Below are 20,957 nucleotides of genomic sequence, written 5' to 3' on the forward strand. Positions count from 1 at the left end.
CCACCCTAGACTAATACTGGAGCCAATACTCTTTCCCAGTTTTCTGTGGTAAAATTAGGTGCCTCGGCTTATATTCGGGTTGGCCTATACTCGAGTATATACGGTACATCCTTTGTATCGGGTACATCTCAATGTGCAAGTGTACTGTGGTTTGTCTTCTCTTTATGTTCTGCATAAATTGCACTTATAAAAAATTATTGAATCTTAAAAAATCACTGCCTCCAGGCTGTATGGATTTAAAAATCTTACATTGGTACACATTCTCCAGGGAAATGTCCCCCCCCCCCCCCCTGCCTTTTATGTGACAGCTCCTTACATATTAACCCAGAAAATGTTAATTTTTTTAAAAAGAATTTGACAATTTCATCCCCCATTGATTTCAATGAGTCTTAAGTTTGCAGAACCCCGGCCGAAACACAACATGGGGTAGTTTGGCTCATCACTGCTTATCGATAGGAAACCTGAGCCTGGGACAAAGCACACATCCACCTTGATGAAATTACCTTCACATTAGAAACCCCTTCACCCCCCCTGAGGGGGTTGGGCCAAGTGACTGCCAATCATTGACATCATCACGCTGATCGGGATGGACGCTCGTTAATGAGCATAGCAGAGCGAGGTAGGAGATGTCGCCTGGTTTCTGATCCCGCCCGGACACTGATAGATGTTAGATTAACACATTGTTTTTATTGCTTACATTGTAAGTATATTTCTGGAGAAGGGGGGGGGGGGGTTGTATTGAAACATTTTTAAACAGTATTATGCTATGGATACCTTTCTTTGCTTCCGTGTGAGAGTATCAGTACAAAGAGCCCACTTCTGAGTTGCAGCATGAGAGAGGGGCGTCTGGTTATAGAGTGACACCTCTGTTTATCGATTGAAGTCTTTTTTTCCAGTTGAGTCTGGTAAGAATGTTTTTCAACAAGGGGTGACCTGTTGTCCAGATTGCTGGACATCATCGTAGCACCCGCTGCCTCTGTGTGTTTAGGACCTACAGGCACTCACCATGACCTGAGATTCGGGACTGGAGGAGGACTTTCTGTGTTTTTTTTGTCTTGTTACAGGTCTAACAGCAGGGCTCAGTCTCATTTATCAGACTTCACATCCATCCCCCGGGTGCAGCTGTCTGTCAGACTGCACGGCATTTGCCCCCATAGTGACTTCAAGGTGCAGTGCTCTCCTCTCAGCTGCTTGGGTGGACATTTGAGTCCCCATTGTTGAAGGAACTATCTTTGCAGGTGTAGTCATCAGGGGTTTCTTTCATCTCTGTGAGGGGTATTCGGCATAGCCGTACATTCTCGGCTCCTCGGGGAGATCCCGGTGAGTCAGTTCTTAGGTCGAGGGGGGGGTGGGGGAATTGATGGGGCTTGCAGGGTTTCATGGGAGGGAAGTGGCGGAGGGATAGGACTGGGAAGTGTTTGTTATCTGGTCTGTGCTGTTTTTATATTCACTATTTTTGCATATGATTAATAAATGTGATGAGGTCGCCATTTGGGTGTAAATCATTTTTTGTTTTTTTCGTTTCTATGGATGCTGACACTTGACAAAGAGAGAGATCGGTGTTCCTGATTGGTAGGAATCACAGATCTCTCTCTTTCCATGTGACAGAACGACGGTCTGCCTTGTTTACATAGCCAGACCGCCGCTCTGTCATTCCCCCCGAACAATCGCAGCTGGCTGGCTGCCATTGCGGCCATCAGACACGCTTATTGGCTCCTGCTGTGTCCAATGACAGTGGGAGCAGGTTTCCAGCAGTGTGCACGCCTGACTGAGGCCCGGGAAGCATGAAAAATATACAGGTATGTTGTTTCACGCAGTCCGGCCACCCTGCCGCAGTAAATATGCGGTGGGCGGCCTGGAAGTAGTTATTGGGCTTCAGCCCAAATTCTGCAGGTGTAGTATGTATATTAAAGGGGAACCGCCTTGAAAAAAATCAAGGAAAAATAGTGTGAGGTCCCCCTAAAATTCCAGGAAAGGGGAGTGACTCATGTGTGCCCCACCTGAAGCATGCCAGGCCACATGCCCTCCATATATAGGGTTATGTCCCCCCCCCCCCTCCCAAGGTAAACCACCTTATCTCCATGTTGATGAGGGCAAGGGTTTCTTACCCACAACCCTGGTCTGGTGGTTGTGGGTTTTACGGGTATTGGTAGTGGCGGCTGGTGCTCCAAATTTTGGGGGGCACAAACAAATGGAAAAATTCTAACAAGTCCTGAAAAAAAATAAAAAACATCAAATGCAGCCACTGTACCCATCAAATGCAGCCACTGTGACCCCCCAGGCACATTTAATCAGCACCACCCTCCCTTGCCCACCTGCCCACCAACTCGCTCATTGTCTGACTGGCACTACTTACCACATCTTGGTGGTGGGTCAGGCATTAGGTAACAGCGGCGAGCTGTGGTTCAGGCTGCGGCTCCTGTGTCCTCCATGCTTCCACCATGCATCTCTTCTTTCCTGCTAGGGCCAATAAGCCAATCAGGTATCAGTCCTGTGCTTCCTGATTGGCGGAGAGGCGGTTCAGTGTTATAAAAGCAAATATTCTTAACACGCCTGGGTGGATTCCGAGACAAAATGCTCTGCGCCTCGAGTACACCCTATTTTGAAGCCTATTAGAGCCTATAAAAACTCGCTGCTGTGCTTCATGAGCCCGGAGTCCTGAAAGGGGCCAGACACACAAATAGGGGGGGGCCTCCGTGGCCATGGATAGATTCACGCAATGCATGACTCTATCCATTGCTCATATAGGGGGTGGCGTGGAGAGAGGGGGCAGTGCCCGCGAGTCGTTATTGGATGGGCCGCCACTGGGTGGAGGGGCTTCTCAGAATCTGGAAGTCCACTTAAACAATAAAGACACATCAAGACACCCCCCTAACCTATGTGAAGGAGTGGGGGGTACAGAGCCGCACCACAGAACATCATGGAGACCACAAGTGGCTGTTTTGGCACACATTATACAGACGTGGCTCATTGTTGTCACCATCAGGAGACCCACCCTGAGAAATGTCATGCAGACATCATCAATGTATGTGAAAAAAATCTCATCCCTGTTTTAATAAACCTCCATGTTTGCTGCCGTACTAGACACATGGCGGATGTAATAAGCAAAACTGTGGTCAGCATATTCTTTTCATAGAATGCGGTTTATTTCTTTTGAATATGTTCCTAAGCTTATCAATACAAACCAAAGAAGGATCAGAGGAAGCGAATCATCTCCTATGAAGCCTGATGAGATGTTATCAAACACCAAATCTCTTCTTACATGGCTTACAAATGGTCCACAAAGGTCCTTTTATAGGTGTAGTACAGTATATAGGGTTGTACACGTATAATATACTTTCTTTCAAATATAGAAAGCATATTATAGTGCACTGCACTGCTGTGCTGCTGACCGATTCTGCAGCTGTCATTTCTCAGTGTAGGGAGGGACAGTTTGGTTTTTGGAGCAGGGACAGTCTGCAATTCACTAACTACTAGCTAGCTACTATTAGGTCCACAAAGGTCCTTTTAAGGACTGGTATAGGTGTACTATTTGGTGTGCAGTATATAGGTGTAATAGATTTGGTGTGTATCTACCACAGGGTGGTCCTGGGGATACACTATAGAAGAAAACTCAATGCCACGTCCTTTATATATCTTGAAAAAAAAGGGGGGGGGGGAGGAGGGAGAGAAACACAAAAAAACCTCAACAAAAAATGTTGATTGTGTTGGACTTTTTAGGCATAATTGTATAATATATTTAAATACACCAAGGGGGGAGGAGAAGAAATTTTTTTTGAATAAAAAGATTTTTATTTATAAAAAAAAGGAAAAACAGGGATATATATAAAACATACCAGGTCTTACTGTTCCATATCCTGTCTAATCTAGTAAATTTTAACAATATCTATATGTGTTCCCATACATATCTAGACATATGAGCCCAAAAGAGACATTAACACTTAATATAAAGATTGATTAAATTGAAGAACCGGTCAGACATATTCTGATGCTCTACATGTTTCGCGTTTTAGTTACAACGCTTCCTCAGGAGCTTTAACAATTTTATTTCTTTGGGTAGCCCAAAGCAAGAGAAGAAAATACAGAAGAAGAAAAGAAAATATTTCTCTATGCAAATAGAGTAATTTATGATATCGACATCAGACTGTTGCACGTACAGAAGCCTGCGGGTAGGAGAAGGACTCCAAGTATTTATAATATGAAACAGCACCGAGCCCAGTGGGAGCAACGGAAACCCACAAAGCTCTCCTCCTCGGCTGACTCCTCCTTTTCCGCTGCTAGCGTCTCTTTCGCTGCGCCGCCCAAACTCCCCAGAACCTATTCGACATGCCAGGTGAGACGTTGCCATGCCGTGCTGCGTCTGTTGTGCCTGGAAGTCAAGAGCCACACTGGCCCGGCACTCCTTTCAGCTTTGCGTTCACAGGCAGATCAGTAGTCGGGTGTGACAACGATGCCAATCTGCGCATTGAAACATGGCAAAATCACGCACGTGCCATGCATGGCACACGTCTTAAACTTGGTCGTGCAGCGATTCCTTGTCAAATACCCTGGGGTCCAGGACAACTTGCAACAGGCAAGGAAAATCTCGGCCCATTTCAGAAGATCTTACACGGCCATGGCTCGCCTTGCTGACATTCAGCGGCGACACAATCTGCCAGTCAGATGTCTTATTTGCGATTATTTGCGATTTCCCGACGCGATGGAACTTAACGTGCAGTTAACGTCTACCTGTATGAACTCTGCGGCAGAACAGGTTCTGGGGAGCTGGGGGTTTTTTCACCGCGCCAGTGGCTGGTCATGCGCGACGCATGCAGACTTCTGCGGCCATTTGAGGAGATCACCAAACTGGTCAGTCGCAGCCATGGCACCATCAGTGACATGGTACCTTATGCCTTCTTTATGGAGCGTGTATTGTGTCGTGTCATTGATCAAGCTGTGGAGAAGCAGGAGCGGGAAGATGAGGAAGTCGCAATGCTGGATGAATTCCCAGGGGGGGCTACTCTATCTGAGACAAGTGAACAACAGGAGTCTGAAGAGGAGTCAGAGGAGGATGGTGCCGGGGCGGATGAGGAGGAGCAAGAAGAGCATGCTTTAAACCTTTCTGGGATCCCTGTTGTGCGTGGATGGGGAGAGGAGAATGAAGAGGACGACATTAACCTGGATGATGAGCAGGAGCCAGGCTACCACACCGCTTCCAGTTTAGTGCAAATGGGGGCCTTCATGCTCCAATGTTTTAATAGGGACCCTTGTATAAAAAGCATAAGGGTCAAGGACCAGTACTGAGTGGCAACGTACTTAGACCCCTGGTACAAACACAAAATGGCGAAAATGTTACCGCCGTCGCAGAGGGCTGTCAGAATGCAGCACTTCCAGGCCTTGCTTCGAGAAATGCTGCATTCTGCTTTTGCGTGCGCTGGCAGAGGAGCAATTCCCACTCCCAGAGAAGGAGTTGCGGGTACCAATCCAACAGCGCCTGCAAGAAGAGGCCGGTTTTAAGATGTGCTGGTGACTTTGGATATGAGGTCATTCTTTCAGCCGACCCATCGACAGGTATCATCCGGATCCAGCATCAGGGAACGCCTAGACCGTCTGGTGTCCGACTACATCAGGTTAACGGAACGATGTTGACGCTCTGAGGAGTAGTGAACCCCTGGACTACTGGGTGGGCAGGCTTGACCTCTGGCCAGAGCTTGCCCCATTTGCAATCGAACTGTTGGCTTGCCCCTCGTCCAGTGTCCTGTTCGAAAGGACGTTCAGCGCAGCAGGGGGGATCGTGACCGATAAGCGTACTCGCCTAGCTCACGACAGTGTTAACTACCTCACATTTCTAAAAATGAATGAGGCATGGATCTCGGAGGAATTCAACACATGTGACCAGTAGACCATGTATATGTCTATATAATATAATATAATTTTTTTAATCGAGCACAAAGACCTTCTTTCTTCATTTGGCTCACTTCCTTGTCCCAAAAAAGCACACCGTACTATATGCCCCTACCCTCCTCTTTGAAGAGGTTGAGCGGTGTCATATTTCTACTGGGGCTGCTTATTATGAGGGGCTCCCACCATCCCTGTGCTGTGCTGACATCCTCCTGGGGCTGTACCTCTGCTGCCATCACGGTGCTGCTGTCAGTGCTGTATATCACGGTGTTGGTGTTAGTGCTTTATGTCACGCTGCTGATGTCAGTGCTCTCTATCATGATGCTGTTGTCAGATGACTCTATCACGGTGCAGGTGTCATTGCTGTATGTCACCCTGCTGATGTCAGTGCTCTCTATCACGGTGCTGCTGTCAGTGCTGTATATCATGGTGCTGGTGTGAGTGCTTTATGTCACGCTGCTGATGTCAGTGCTCTCTATCATGATGCTGTTGTCAGATGACTCTATCACGGTGCAGGTGTCATTGCTGTATGTCACCCTGCTGATGTCAGTGCTCTCTATCACGGTGCTGCTGTCAGTGCTATATATCATGGTGCTGGTGTGAGTGCTTTATGTCACGCTGCTGATGTCAGTGCTCTCTATCACGGTGCTGCTGTCAGTGCTGTATGTCACGGTGCTGGTGTCAGTGCTTTATGTCACGGTGCTGATGTCAGTGCTCTCTATCACGGTGCTGGTGTCAAATGACTCTATCACGGTGCAGGTGTCATTGCTGTATGTCACGCTGCTGGTGATCATCTCCTGCACCCTCTTCTTTGCCTACCCTGGTCCCTGACCTTCCCTCTCCTCCATTGCCTTCATGCGCTCCACAGTCCTGAATTGTCACAACAATTTCCCATATAAAAAAAGAATGCTTGTAGTTGTCGATCCCAGATTCACCTCATACATGTGTTATGTCATTGGCCATGTGATGGGACTATGTTTGCACAGCTATTAATTATTTTGTGGCTGCAAATTTGACCTGTAGGTTTGCGAAGTTCGCCTCCCATTGAAGTCAATGGGGCCCGCCGCGAACGTTCCAGGTTTGCAAACTATCAGCCGTGTTCGCGGTCCGCGTTCGCGAAACGTCCCGTCGGAAGTTCGTCCATCACTACTTACTATAGCTGCCCGCATTCTCCACCATGTGTAACCTGGGGGACAGGTAGCAGATATAAAGCTCCCTGGGATGAGCTGTTTCTCAGGCACAGATACCAAGTCCAGAAATGAAGTGACCAACAGTGCTGTGTTTATTTGTGGTATATACAAGTCCATATACAGGTGCTGTACAGTGCTCCAGAAAACAAAATAAAGGGCAAAGTAGCAAAACACTAATCCTAGCCGTGTCATGGCTCTAACTATACAGTCTGCAGGCCCTCACTACCAGGCTGAACAAGACTAACGCTTGTCAGTCTCTACAAAGAACTGCTTAACAGGTTTTACCAACCTTACTCTCCTCACAGACCAACTGTGTGTGAATGTCCCAGGCAGAGAGCAAAGGCTGTCTGCTCAGGTGAGCCTAAATTAGCCTGGGAAGGAGGACCAAGACTCGAACTGGATCATAGATTCCTGAATGTGTATGAGAGGAGCCTGGGAGAGGTATAGACCCCAAACAGGACTTTTCCTGGCTCTCTCTGGGACGCTCTGCTACAATATATATATATATATAGTGATTAGTGGTGATTATGATTAAACAGCAACAAGAATCCTCTATCTGTCTCAGAAAATGATATAAAAATTATTTGGGTACAGTGTTGCATTGCAGAGTAATTGTCAAGAGCGTGATAACGCTGAAAGCTGGAGAATGGCCGAGGCAGAAAGGGGTTTAACATGCCGGTCTTTAACTAGTTAATAAACCTTCATGGTTCTTGTCATCCCACTCACAAGGCAGCTGCAATAAGCAAAACAGGGCTGAGCATATTTTTTTATAGAATGTGGTTTATTTCTTTTGAATATGTTCCTGAGCTTTCCGCTGCAAACCAAACAAGGATCAGAGGAAGCAAATCATTTCATATGAAACCTGATGAGATGTTATCAAACCCGGCAACCGGATCCTGGAGAGATTTGCATTCCGTGATACGTCGTCTCTGAATCTCTTCTGACAGATTTCACTTCATATCTGTACTATTATTGTATCCAGCTTATCCCTGCAGAAGGAGAACCCAACAAACAAACACTCGTCCTCGTTTTCAGGATGGACACAGCTCTGGAAATGTTCAAATGTTTGTATTCACTTCTCGCGGGTCTATCCGGGACAATGATCAACTCTTTCCTTCTGACTTTGTATTTGCTACAATGGAAGAATAGCAGAAATTCGGTTTGTGACCAAATCCAAATGTCTATAGCGGTCACCAATGATTTCCTGCAGGTCTGCCTGTCATTCGATGGCATGCTGGACACTCTTGGGATGTTCTTCCGCCTTAGTAAGAATGCACTATTAGCAATGCTTACCCTACAGTACTCTTTCTTCTATGCCAGTGTCTGGAACACCGCTTGGCTCTCCATGTTCTACTTTGTCCAATTGGTGAACTTTTCCCACCCTTATCTTCTGAGGATGAAAGCCGTGTTCCTGTCTTCTGTTCCTCAGCTCATCGTGGGATCAAGTCTTGGCTCAATCATCATCACGTTGCCACTTTTCTGGGTAACAGAAGTCAATCCTATCCAAAATGTAACTTTGTTAACAGTTGCAAGTGCTTATGACTTTAATATAAATTTTAGTTTCTCCATGTGTAACTCATTCTTTGGATGTATTCTTCCTATCACTGTGACTTGTCTCTGCATCGGTCAATGTGTCACATCACTGCTGAGACACGTCTGGAGGATAAACCTCAGTGAGTCTCACCTAACGTCCTCTCAGCTCCAGGGACACATCCGGGCCACCAGGATCATGATCATGAGACTCGTCCTGGACTTGATATTTTCTCTTCTAGGTACGGCAGCTTTATTGACTTCATTACAAAATGCTACTTTTATATTGTGTGCCTGGGCAAATGCCCTGATGTACCCAACTCTTCAATGTCTCATTTTAATCCATGGAAACCCAAAACTGAAAAGCAAATTGTGTAGATAATACAAATTTAAAGAGGCGTCCCCCACCACCACCACAAAAAAATTAAAAGTTAGCAGCTACAAATAGTGTAGCTGTTGACGTTTAATATTAGGACACTTACCTGTCCAGGGATCCAACCATGTCGGCACCCCCAGCCGGTTTTGGATCGGCTCTCGGGTGCTGCTGCCTCCATTCATGGTAAGGGAAACCGGGAGTGGAGCCTTTCGTCTTCAGAACCGGCTCCCTACTGAGCATGAGTGAAATGCACAGTAGGGAGCCGGTTCTGAAGCCGAAACGCAAATGCGCAGTGAAATGCGCTGCACTTTCTAACCTCGGCGACGGAGGAAGGAAGAGGGAGGCACAGCCAGGAGCGCAGTCTCCCGGAAGTGAGCAAGAGCACCTATCAAAAAACAGGTACCTGTGCCAAATGGTGGCAAATATGCAGTGAGGGGAGGAAGTAGATAACAGGAGGTTCCACTTTCATACCTAAAGAAGTTTTTCTGTTACGTTTATGATAGAAATGACGCTTGGCCTAATTTCCGTACTTGTGTAGAAAAAGGGTAATGAGCAGCAACTACAATGAGATCACCGGGATCAGAAGTGAAGGGATCTTCTCCCCCCCAAGGAGACAATGAGAGCAAAGATAAAAAGAAAGTCGTTTTGAAGGTTAGAACCCCTGAGGGGTCTATAGTGAGCTCTGCATCCTCCTTGGGGAGATCCAACCTCACTCCCTGTCCCTAAACCAAGTTTTACTGGATTTTGTTGTCAAAAAAAAAATTAGAAAGATATTTCACCACTTTCAGACCGGACCATTTTGCTGGCTTAAGACCAGACCACTTTTTACGATTCGGCACTGCGTCGCTTTAACTGACAATTGCGCGGTCGTGCAACGTGGCTCCCAAACAAAATTGACGCCCTTTTTTCCCACAAATAGAGCTTTCTTTTGGTGGTATTTGATCACCCCTGCGGTTTTTATTTTTTGCGCTATAAACAAAAATAGAGCGACAATTTTGAAAAAAACACATTATTTTTTACTTTTTGTTATAATAAATATCCCCCAAAAATATATAAAAAAACATTTTTTCCCCTCAGTTTAGGCCGATACGTATTCTTCTACATATTTTTGGTAAAAAAAATCGCAAGAAGCGATTATTGATTGGTTTGCGCAAAATTTATAGCGTCTTCAAAATAGGGGATAGTTTTATGGCATTTTTTATTAATAATTTTTTATTTTTATTTTTTTACTAGTAATGGCGGCGATCAGCGGTTTTATTGTGACTTATGACATTATGGCGGACACATCGGACAGTTTTGGCACATTTTTTGGTACCATTGTCATTTATACAGCAATCAGTGCTATACAAATGCACTGATTCCTGTGTAAATGACACTGGCAGTGAAGGGGTTAACCAGGGGGTGGCAGTGTAGGGGTTAAGTGTTCCTAGGGGCGTGTTACTAACTGTGGGGGGCTGCGCTATGTCTTAGTGAACACTGATCTCCAATCACATGGAGCAGAGAGCAGTGTGACTTGTTGCTAGGCAGAACGGGGAGATGCGGTTTACATCGGCATCTCCCCATTCAGCCTCCCCGTGAGACGATCGCGGGTATCCCTGTGGCGAACAAGTCCGCAGGACCTGCAACCGGACTCACGGGGTCCCGACCGACACATGCACGCGCCGCCACCGGCGCGCACATGATGGCAGGGTGGCAAATACAAATGGACGAACCTGTACGCCAATTTGTCTGCCCGTGCCATTCTGACGACGTACATCGTCGTGCGCCGTTCGGGAAGTGGTTAAAAAAAGTTTATGAATGATGTATATTATAAGGCCCCCTTGTGTCCTCACACCTCTAAATAGTACTACTACTACTACTACTACAACTACCGATAATAATAATAATAATAATAACAATAATAATAATTAGAATATGGGAAGGCTCCCCCAGGGTTTTTTTATTTTTAGGCAGCAAGGTAAGTAATTTAAGTAGGTAATATGTATAGAAAAATATTTTATTTGAAGTATGCATAAGATAATACTATGGCAGTTAAAATATGAGCTCTGGTAGGAGATAAAAAAAAAAACATTCCAAATACATAAAATGCAAACACAGGGCATTACATGTCAGAATGTCAGTTGTATAAAAGGTTGACGCGTTTCGACCCATGTGATTAGGGTCTTCTTCAGAGGATTAGTTTGCTGCAAAAGACATTACATGTACACATGTCAAATTTTCACAGGTGATTCATAAATCATAACATATATGTATGAAATACAGATGTAACATATGTTTACCCAGTGAAAGGTGTATTTAGAAAGACCCTCCTAACCAGAAATCCCTTAAAAGCTGTCAAAAATGATTCTGCATGATACCTGGCCACTCCAAAGAGTACGGCTTACAAGAAGTCACACGTTTGGGTGCCCCACCCCCCACCAGGGCATAGCCAGATTGGGCGGTCAGCACCTGTAGCAGATACCCAAATTGTCATTAAATAGTGTATTGGAGGGGCGGGGTATACAAACTCGATGAAATTTGGAGCTTGCAAACGGGAGGTCGGAGCATTCTCAGCAAAAACGATATGGATATTACTGTATTGTATTATATTTATATTTTATGTATACTAGGGAGGAGTAAGGGTTTAATCAAAAATAAATAATAATTTGTTAGAGCGACTAAATAGTTTTGAATGTTAAGGTGGAAAATGTGAAAGGTAGATAAAGAAGTACGAGGGGGACGTGAGTAAAGCCGCGTACACACGACCGGACTTTTCGACTGACTTGGTCCGGCAGACTGGAATCCGTCGGACAATTCGATCGTGTGTGGGCTCCAGCAAACGTTTTCTTCCCAAAAGACCTAGAAATCAAACTTGCTTCAAATCTTTCGAGTCCGGTCGAAAAATCCAGTCGTCTGTGTGCTAGTGCGACGGACGAAAATGGACGCTAGGGCAGCTATGAACTTCCTTATTCTACGCCATCACGTTCGAATCTGTCAGACTTTTGGTAGTGATCGTGTGTGGGCCAAAGTCCATTCGTTTGAAAGTCCAGCGGAGCTCAGCTGCAACGTCCGTCGGATCGTCCGCCGGGACTAAGTCCACCAAACAGTTTGGTCGCGTGTACGCGGTGTAAGTGAAAAGATTAATGCAGGGAAAAAAGAAGAACGGGGATAAGTGATAAAAAGGAAAACACAAGAGTGGGGTGATGAGGAAAAAGGAAGAAAACAAAAGAAAAAGGGAAAGAAAAAACCAAAAAGACGAATGAGTGATGGGATGTGAGCGTGACGTGAGCAGGCGAGGATTCCCCAGGGTGGGGCTAAGAAAAGATGGAATAATAATTAGAGCATATATAGAAAAAGTGTAAAATAAAAATGGGGTGTATCTTCTATATACAATAAAGTCATTATACATCATGTCCCCGTCTTTATGTTTTCATCCATATTTTTCCAACCAACAGTCTAAAGGCCCCGTACACACGATCGGATTTTGCTCCATCGGACTTTTGTTGTCAAAAAGCTTGTCTGTTCGCACAGCCAACAAAAGTTCGATGAAAACTGAAAAAGTTTGTCCAATGGAGAGCGTACACACGGCTGAATGTTGCCTTTAGGCCCATGCACACGATCGGACTATTTGACGACAAACATGCAAAAATTAGCTGTTTTAAGGCAACATCCGACCGTGTGTACGCTCCATCGGACAAACTTTTTCAGTTTTCATCGGACTTTTGTTGGCTGTGCGAATGGACAAACTTTCTGACAACAAAAGTCCGATGGTGCAAAGTCTGATCGTGTGTACAGAAAACCATCAGACTTTTGTACAAAGTACAAACACGCCATGCTCAGAACCAATGCAAAAAGATCAGACAACAATACAGAAGTTGACCAAAGGTGGAGGTAAAGAGCAGAAAAACCACATGATTTGGTGAAAGTTGGCTGAAAAAGTCCTGCCGTGTGTATGCAATACAAGTTCTCGGCCGACGCCCTTTGTACAAAAATCCACGGGACAGTTTGTACAAAGTCCTATCGTGTGTATGAGGCTTTAACTGTTTTAAGGCAACATCCGACTATGTGTACGCTCCATCGGACAAACTTTTTCGGTTTTCATCAGACTTTTGTTGGCTGTGCGAATGGACAAACTTTACGGCAACAAAAGTCCGATGGTGCAAAGTCTGATCGTGTGTACAGAAAACCATCAGACTTTTGTACAAAGTACAAACACGCCATGCTCAGAACCAATGCAAAAAGATCAGACAACAATACAGAAGTTGACCAAAGGGTGGCAGTAAAGAGCAGAAAAAAACACGTGATTTGGTGAAAGTTGGCTGAAAAAGTCCTGCCGTGTGTATGCAATACAAGTTCACAGCCGACGCCCTTTGTACAAAAATCCACGGGAAAGTTTGTACAAAGTCCGATCGTGTGTATGAGGCTTAATACACACATCTCATGGACAGGTAATGGGGAATGGAGAGTTCTCAGATAAAACCGTTGGACATACTCTGCCTGTAACGTCCTCCAACTCCATCACCCCCCCCCCCCCCCAACAATGAGACTACCATAGTCATTGTGATTCCAATGGGTGGAATTGCCTGTGCTTTAAAGTTGATCTAAAAACCAAATCATTTAATCTAAATAGCTCTTAAGGTCCCGTACACACGATCTGACTTTTTGACAACAAACACGCAAATTAGCTGTTTTACGGCAACATTCGACCGTGTGTACGCTCCATCGGACAAACTTTTTTGGTTTTCATCGGACTTTTGTTGGCTTTGCAAACTTTTCGACAACATAAGTTCGATGGAGCAAAGTCCGATCGTGTGTACACAAAAACATCGGGCTTTACAAACACGCCATGCTCAGAACCAATGCAAAAGATCAGACAACAATACAGAAGTTGACCAAAGGGTAGCGGTAAAGAGCAGAAAAAAACACGTGATTTGGTGAAAGTTGGGTGAAAAAGTCCAACCGTGTGTATGCAATACGAGTTCACGGGCCAACGCCCTTTGTAGAAAAGTCCACGGGAAAGTTTATACAGAGTCCGATCGTGTTTATGGGGCTTTACCTGACCTGCGACCATTTGCACTCTCAGAAGTTGTGAGTTGGACCCCGGTGATAGACGGTGTTATAGAATATTATAGAGGAAAAGGGACTTTCAAAGCATTGTCAGATCCTTCAAATCATGGAGACTTAAGATATTGATTACTTGTGACTCCTTGTGACCGATTTGTTTAATGACCTGGTCGTAAGAAACGGAATCTGGTCGTTAAGTGAGGCGTGCATGTATTTTTTTATTTTATTTATTTATTTATTTATTTGTTTATTTTTTTGATTTTTAATTTCTTTATTGAGAAAAGCCAAAAGGTAATGTACAGTAACTCAAAATACAAATACAATTGGTGGTTAACATCATGGTTGGAATTTTCAGTACAAAAACTGTACGATCAAGTGTAGCCTTGGTCCCTTGTATGCTCCCAAAGAAGAGAGCCTAGAAGGGAGGAAAGATAAAATTCTATATGAGTAAGGGGGAGGGGGGAGAAGGCAGGTAGGGAACGGAAAAGGAGATGGGGTGTTAGTAAGTTACTGTTCATTGTTATGAGGAGTAGTGTAGTAATATGCCTGTCAGCAGACAGCCCCTGGTGGCTCCGTTCTTTCCAGGTGATAAGCCATCATAGGTGAGGCCTGGTAAATTGGTTAAGGACAAGGCAGGGCCCTACGATCTGATAGCCAGAATTGCCAGTGGCGATAGAATTTATCCAGTGTCTGCTGTGCTTTTGCGAAGACAAATTCCATTGTTAGGTGTTCATTGGGGATATCAATGGTGTCTTGAAGAGTGGGTGGGCAAATCTGTTTCCAGTGTCGGGCAATAGATAACCGCGCAGCAATAAGTATGTGCGTAATGATGGGGTGGAATTTGGAGGGCCATTCAGAGAGGCCCAGTCCAAAGAGAGCCACCTGGGGGGGGGGGGGGAATAAGTCAATATTTATGTTAGTAACATCATGTATAAGTGCGGAAATGTCTCTCCAGTAACCAGCAATCGATGGGCATGCCCACCATATATGGAAGATATGCCCATCCAAGTCACAAATTCTCCAACATTTACTAGAGAGGGTCAGGAAAATTCGAGCTAATTTCACGGGGGGGGGGGGGGGGGTGTAGTACCACCGGTATACAATTTTCATTGTGGTTTCCCAGTAGGAAATGTTTTTAAAGTATATGGCAGATGAGCGTAGTGCTCTGTACCAGATAGAGGGTTGAATCTCAAATTGTAGTTTGGATTCCCAGTATTTTATAGTGGGAGTGTGTTCCTCCATGTTTGGCTTCGTTAGTAGGCTGTAGAGATAGGATAAGACACGCGTCTTGTTATTGGCTGAGGAAAGAAACCGTAGAACGTCCTTAGTCCACGTGCTGTGTGAGGTTGAGATGGAGCTGAGTATATGGCAGATCCTTAGGTAGACATAGAAGTCTTTATTTGAAATTTGAAAACATTCTTTAATTTGGGGGGGGGGGAGAAGGACAGAAGTTGATTCTGTTGAAACAAATCTCCAATTTTCTGGAGACCCTGTGAGGACCACTGCTGTAGTGGAAGGTCAGGTGATAAGAGCAATAGGGCTGATAATGGAAGTAGGTGAAGGGCTTCCACGTGTATGCCCCCCGCAGCTTGTAGGATTGATTTCCAAGTGGATTAGTGTAGCGTTAACTGTGGGGAGAAAGGAGCGCAGATGGTGGTGGCCCATCCAAATAGCCGCTAATAAAAGTGCTGGTGATTGGCCAAGAATGTTAGCTTCAATAAGAGTCCGGGGCTGTGCCATAGTTTTTTGGTTTGTTCCAATATTATTGCTTTGTAGTACATACGGAGGTCTGGCACCCCGAGGCCTGAATAGGCTTTGGGAGTATTAAGTAAAGAGGCTTTGATGCGTGGCTTGCGTGCCGCCCAGGTGAAGTGATTAATGATCCGCTGATATCGGTAGGGTCCTAGAGGCGTGCATGTATTGTTACACAAAGACACACACTGCACATTATATAATCCTTTTACAAAACGGAATAACGTAATTTTCAACTACTTTAACTAGGGCTTATTTTTGGGGTAGGGCTTATATTGTAACCCTCCCGGAAAGTCACGCTAGGTCTTATTTTCTGGGAAAATATGGTATCACTTGCATGGTGTGGGACATACTACACTTACAGAGTTGGACTTTGTGTTTGTGTAAATATATATATATATATATATAATTTTTTGTCACGTGGATATAAATGTGGGAGGTGACATTCCTTTCACTATTGTTTTTGTGTACAAGCGTATATTATATTTAAAGGGTCGGCTACACATTGTTTGACTTAATTCTTTAATAGATTTCTGTCACAAGGAGAAGGCGCCTACTATTTAAATATTTTCATCAATAATTATAATCACACCTCTAATTATATTTATAATGATTGCAATAATTATTAGTTATATTGTATTATTATAGTTATATTATATTAATTATAGTAATTATTTAGGCACTTTATTTGTATTTTTTTTTTTGCACCTTTTGGGGTCTGTATTTGTAAAAAGCTATTTATGGCTAGTAATGAGCGTAAAGTGATTGTAAACCTTCCTGTTTTTTTTTTGTTTTGTTTTTTTAAATAACAAACATGTCATACTTACCTCCACTGTGCAGCTCGTTTTGCACAGAGTGGCCCCGATCCTAGACATGTGCGTTTCGTTTCATTCCGATACGAAATTCAGACGAATTTTCATTATTCGGACATTCGGATGCATCCGAACTACCGAATTACAATGCTAATGAATTCAACCGAATTCGGCCGAAATTCGGCTCAATACCGGATTCGAAATGATTTGAACATGATTCGACATTATTTCAACAGCATTCGAAATGATTTCAACATGATTCGACATTATTTCAACCGCATTCGAAAATATTTTGTGACCCGACTTTAGGGCCATGTATCTCGGGTCGCAAAATGTCATTCTCTGCTGCAGAAAAGTGCTTGACATTTTGTGACCCGAATTTGGGGCCACGTATCTTGGGATCACTTGGTGCTAGAAACTCCAAATTTGGTATGTATTCGTTTAGTTTCGTTTTAATGTGTTAATTCATTAATTTCGTTTAGCTATATTCGTTAACTTCCTTAAATTCGTTTTCGGATTTCGCTTAGTTTTCTACCGAATTCGAAAAATCAGCCACATTCGAAAATATTTCAACCAAATTCGAAAATATTTCTACCGGATTCGAAATGATTTCAACATGATTCGACATTATTTCAACCGCATTCAAAAATATTTTGTGACCCGAATTTAGGGCCGTGTATCTCGGGGTCACTTATAGCTAGAAACCCCAAATTTGGCATGTAAACACAATAGTACTAGCACTACAACATATCCAAATTTGGAGTTTTTAGCACCAAGTGACCCAGAGATACATGGCCCTAAATTCGGGTCACAAAATATTTTCGAATGCGGTTGAAATAATTTCGAATCCGGTAGAAATATTTTCGAATTTGGTTGAAATATTTTCGAATTTGGTTGAAATATTTTCGAATGTGGCCGATTTTTCGAATTCGGTAGAAAACGAACCGAAATCCGAAAACGAATTTAAGGAAGTTAATTAATATAACTAAACGAAATTAATGAATTAACAAATTAAAATGAAGCGAAACTAAACAATTTTTTTCCTTTTGCACATGTCTACCCGATCCTCCTCTTCTGGGGTCCCTCGGCGGCTCTCGCAGCTCCTCCTCGCCTCAGATAACCCCCTTAGGAGAAGTGCTCTCCCGGGGGGGTGGGGGGGTGGTTACTGTGCGGGCATGCTTCCGAGTCCATCATTTACATCTGTAGTACTGACCCCCCCCCAAGGAGCTGCTGGTTTTATTGGGCTCACCGTTACCTTCTTGACTGCTTCTCCGTCTAGGGTTTCCCGTGGTAGACGGCCCAAAGAAATGTGGAAACTGATACACTGAATCTTCTTTTGGATTATTTATTTGAAGCAGAAACTGAGTCTCAAAGGTTAGAGTAGAGGGTTAGGAATAAGTTCAGGTACTTTGCACTGCAAAAATAGAAATTCTCTTATAGCACATTATAGCCAGCACGGTGCTAAAGAAAGTCTCTGCCACAGACTTGGGCATAGAATACTTGAGTAACTGAGGGACATAGACAAATTTAGAGAACTATCATACGGTACCGGTATCTCTCAGCCGATCCGGCGATACCGTATGAGTGAAGATCCATGAAGTGTCCTTCAACTGAGCCTCCAGGCTCCTTCAGAGAAGCCAGCCTTGTGCACGGCCTTCTCCTGAAGAGTCCTCCCCTGGAGTTTCTCCAGTTGCTGGGCCTCTCCCATAGATGAGACCGCACCAGACCACCTTTGAATCAATATCCCCCCAAATACATTCAGGCCTTTCCCTGCAGTTGTGTTGCCTCAGGCCAGCCAGCCCAGGGACTTGGAAATGCATGGGTTCTGCACCCCAGGCCAGGAGGGCCACGGGGCTAGTCAGGAGGACCTGAACCAAGCAGACAGAAAATATTCTCCGGAACCCCTGGACACGTGATGCCGGTACCTTAAATACCACCTCCCAGAATGCTCAGCAGGAGAACACTCCCACTGGGCTGGTTCCGAAAGAAACGTGGCATTCAATACACCCAGCTAGACTGCGTTCTTACCCTTGCCTGCAGCCAAGGAGAAACCCAGTGCAACCCAGCTGGACTGGTAGTGAAACCAGAAATTTAGTAAATTAGCCCCAAAACCCAACTGTGGTTTCAGGAAAGTTAACTTAAAAAAAAAACTATAACACCTGCTCATCAGGAGCCAGCGCTACACATCCATAGACACGAATGCCGGACTCGGCCCCGTCCCCCGGCGCCTGCGTCATTGGATTTGATTGACAGCAGTGGGAGCCAATGGCTGTGCTGCTATCAATCTATCCAATCAAGAGCCAGGACCCCATGCAGAGAGGGAGAGCGCGTCTCCACCGAGGGAATTACGGGGGTTTTAGGTAAGTAAAACGGAGGGGCTGCCAGAAGTTTTTTTTCACTTTAATGCATAGGATGCACGAGGGTTTACAACCCCTTTAAGTTTGTATTCAGGCCAGACTTTGGCTTGATGAATGCTCAGCAGCCTAAACTATCCCCACTAAACTTAATCTGTTCCACGTACAATATGTCGATTTTTAGAAGTAATATCTAATATATGTATATATTTTTTTTTTAATATTATGCGTTGTGTTTTGGCAACTGAAAAATCCCATATCTTGGTTCTTTGCTATGTCATTTTTAAACAAGGGATGTGGTGCTGATGATTCTCAGGCATTCAGCAATTTCTTCTTTCTGTAGAAAGTTAGTGCTCAGGTGGAAGCAGTATGCCACTAGAAATGGGCTGAACTCCCCTTGGTTCGGCGAATTTCAAAGAAGGTTGTATGCCAAACCCGAAACACCATTGAGATCAATTAAAGCCAAATCTGTCAATGCCCTTTTTTCTTGGCTAGTAGGTAAGAGGAGTCAAAAATAGCAGGGGTGGTGGGCACTGCTCTGAAGGAACATACCTCACACACATTTCTTATTGCATTCCCTGTAGCGCTGGGATGCCGACAATGACCCCTTGGCCTTTTTTTTTTTTTTTTTTCACTCTTTTATATGTATTTTTATGCTAAAGTTTAGCCACCCAGATTTAACAGTAGCTCTAAGATATGTTTTGCCTATTGGAATACATTGGCTAATGCCATTATTTAGTATGTTCTTTGAATACTCCCATTTTTCCTCAGTGTACATTGTTTCTAGAATTTGTCCCATTTAATATCTTGTAGTATGGAATGCAGTTTAGAAAACGTGACTCTTTTGAAATCTTTTTACTGCTCTTGCACTACCCTCATGCCTCATTTTCCTATGATTTACATTTAACTCTTTCACGCCTAAGCCTATTTCTGACATTTGTTGCTTACAAGTTAAAATCCATATTTTTTGCCAGAAAATTACTTAGAACCCCCAAACATTATAAATAAATATATATATATTTTTTTTTTAACAGAGACCCTACGAAATAAAATCATTGCAATATTTTATGTCAATATTTTATGTCACACAGTATTTGCGCAGCGGTCTTTCAAACACATTTTTTTGGGGAAAAAAGACACTCTCATGAATTAAAAAAAAAAAAACTAAAGAGTAAAGTTGGCCAATTTTTTTTGTTTAATGTGAAATATCAACCTCGCCAGCCTGAATGGCAAATTAGCCCGAGCAATCGAGAGGAGGTGGAGGAAAGAGAGGTGGAGGAAGTGACAGGGGTGTACACTCAACCAGGTGAGTGTCTGACACCCCAGCTTCACGTAATCTATATATATATATATATGCATATTTCTAAATACATGTTTTTTATCCCATTTTTAGATGATGTGCTGTTTGTGGAACAACAACCTGAAACGTTCACTACAGACAGTGCACAGAGGCTCATCGGCCAGATCATGGCATGGAATGGGGAGATTGATGCCATGCGCAATTGCCTCAATATCATGCAGCAGGAAATGAAGAAAATGATAGATATTTTGGGAAGAATGTAATAACTTTTTCCAAAAAAAAATTATTTTCTTCATTTCCTGCTGCATGGTGTTGAGGCGATGCCCCCATTCCAATATTCCAATGTTATTTTAAAAATGTTTTAATAAAAAAAAATATATATATATATATATATATATATATATATATATATATATATATATATATATATATATATATATATATATATATATATATATATATCTATATATATATATAAAAAATGATCAAAAAAAAAAAAAAAATATATATATATATATATATATATATATATATATATATATATATATATATATATATATATATATATATATTTATATTGATGTTGGAAAAAAAGAATAAAAAAAAATATATATATATATTTTGATTTTTAAAAAAAATGATAAAAAAAAACAAAAAAATATATATTTTGATTTTAAAAAAATGATAAAAAACAAAAAACAAAAAAATATATATTTTGAT

The 20,957-nt window shown here is 43.3% G+C and overlaps 1 protein-coding gene across 1 annotated transcript; it reads left to right on the forward strand.

Moving 5' to 3' along the window:
- Window positions 1-600: 600 nt before the first annotated feature.
- LOC143925244 (taste receptor type 2 member 41-like) lies at window positions 601-20,500 on the forward strand. Its single transcript, XM_077449837.1, has 4 exons — window positions 601-619; window positions 1,274-1,294; window positions 8,147-8,842; window positions 20,331-20,500. The coding sequence occupies exons 1-4, from the start codon at window positions 601-603 to the stop codon at window positions 20,498-20,500; spliced, it is 906 nt and encodes a 301-aa protein (XP_077305963.1).
- The last annotated feature ends 457 nt before the right edge of the window (window positions 20,501-20,957 follow it).

The sequence above is a fragment of the Lithobates pipiens genome, unplaced genomic scaffold (assembly GCF_037356315.1).
Source record: "Lithobates pipiens isolate NorthernLeopardFrog02 unplaced genomic scaffold, aLitPip1_a1.2 Scaffold_22, whole genome shotgun sequence".
Taxonomy (NCBI): Eukaryota; Metazoa; Chordata; class Amphibia; order Anura; family Ranidae; genus Lithobates; species Lithobates pipiens.

Excerpts from the sequence above, each read along its gene's own strand:
- LOC143925244 (XM_077449837.1), top strand. Across the intron at positions 1,295-8,146 it reads GGTATTCGGCATAGCCGTAC|TTCTCGCGGGTCTATCCGGG; the intron begins ATTCTCGGCTCC and ends GTTTGTATTCAC. Across the intron at positions 8,843-20,330 it reads CTTGATATTTTCTCTTCTAG|ATGATGTGCTGTTTGTGGAA; the intron begins GTACGGCAGCTT and ends TCCCATTTTTAG.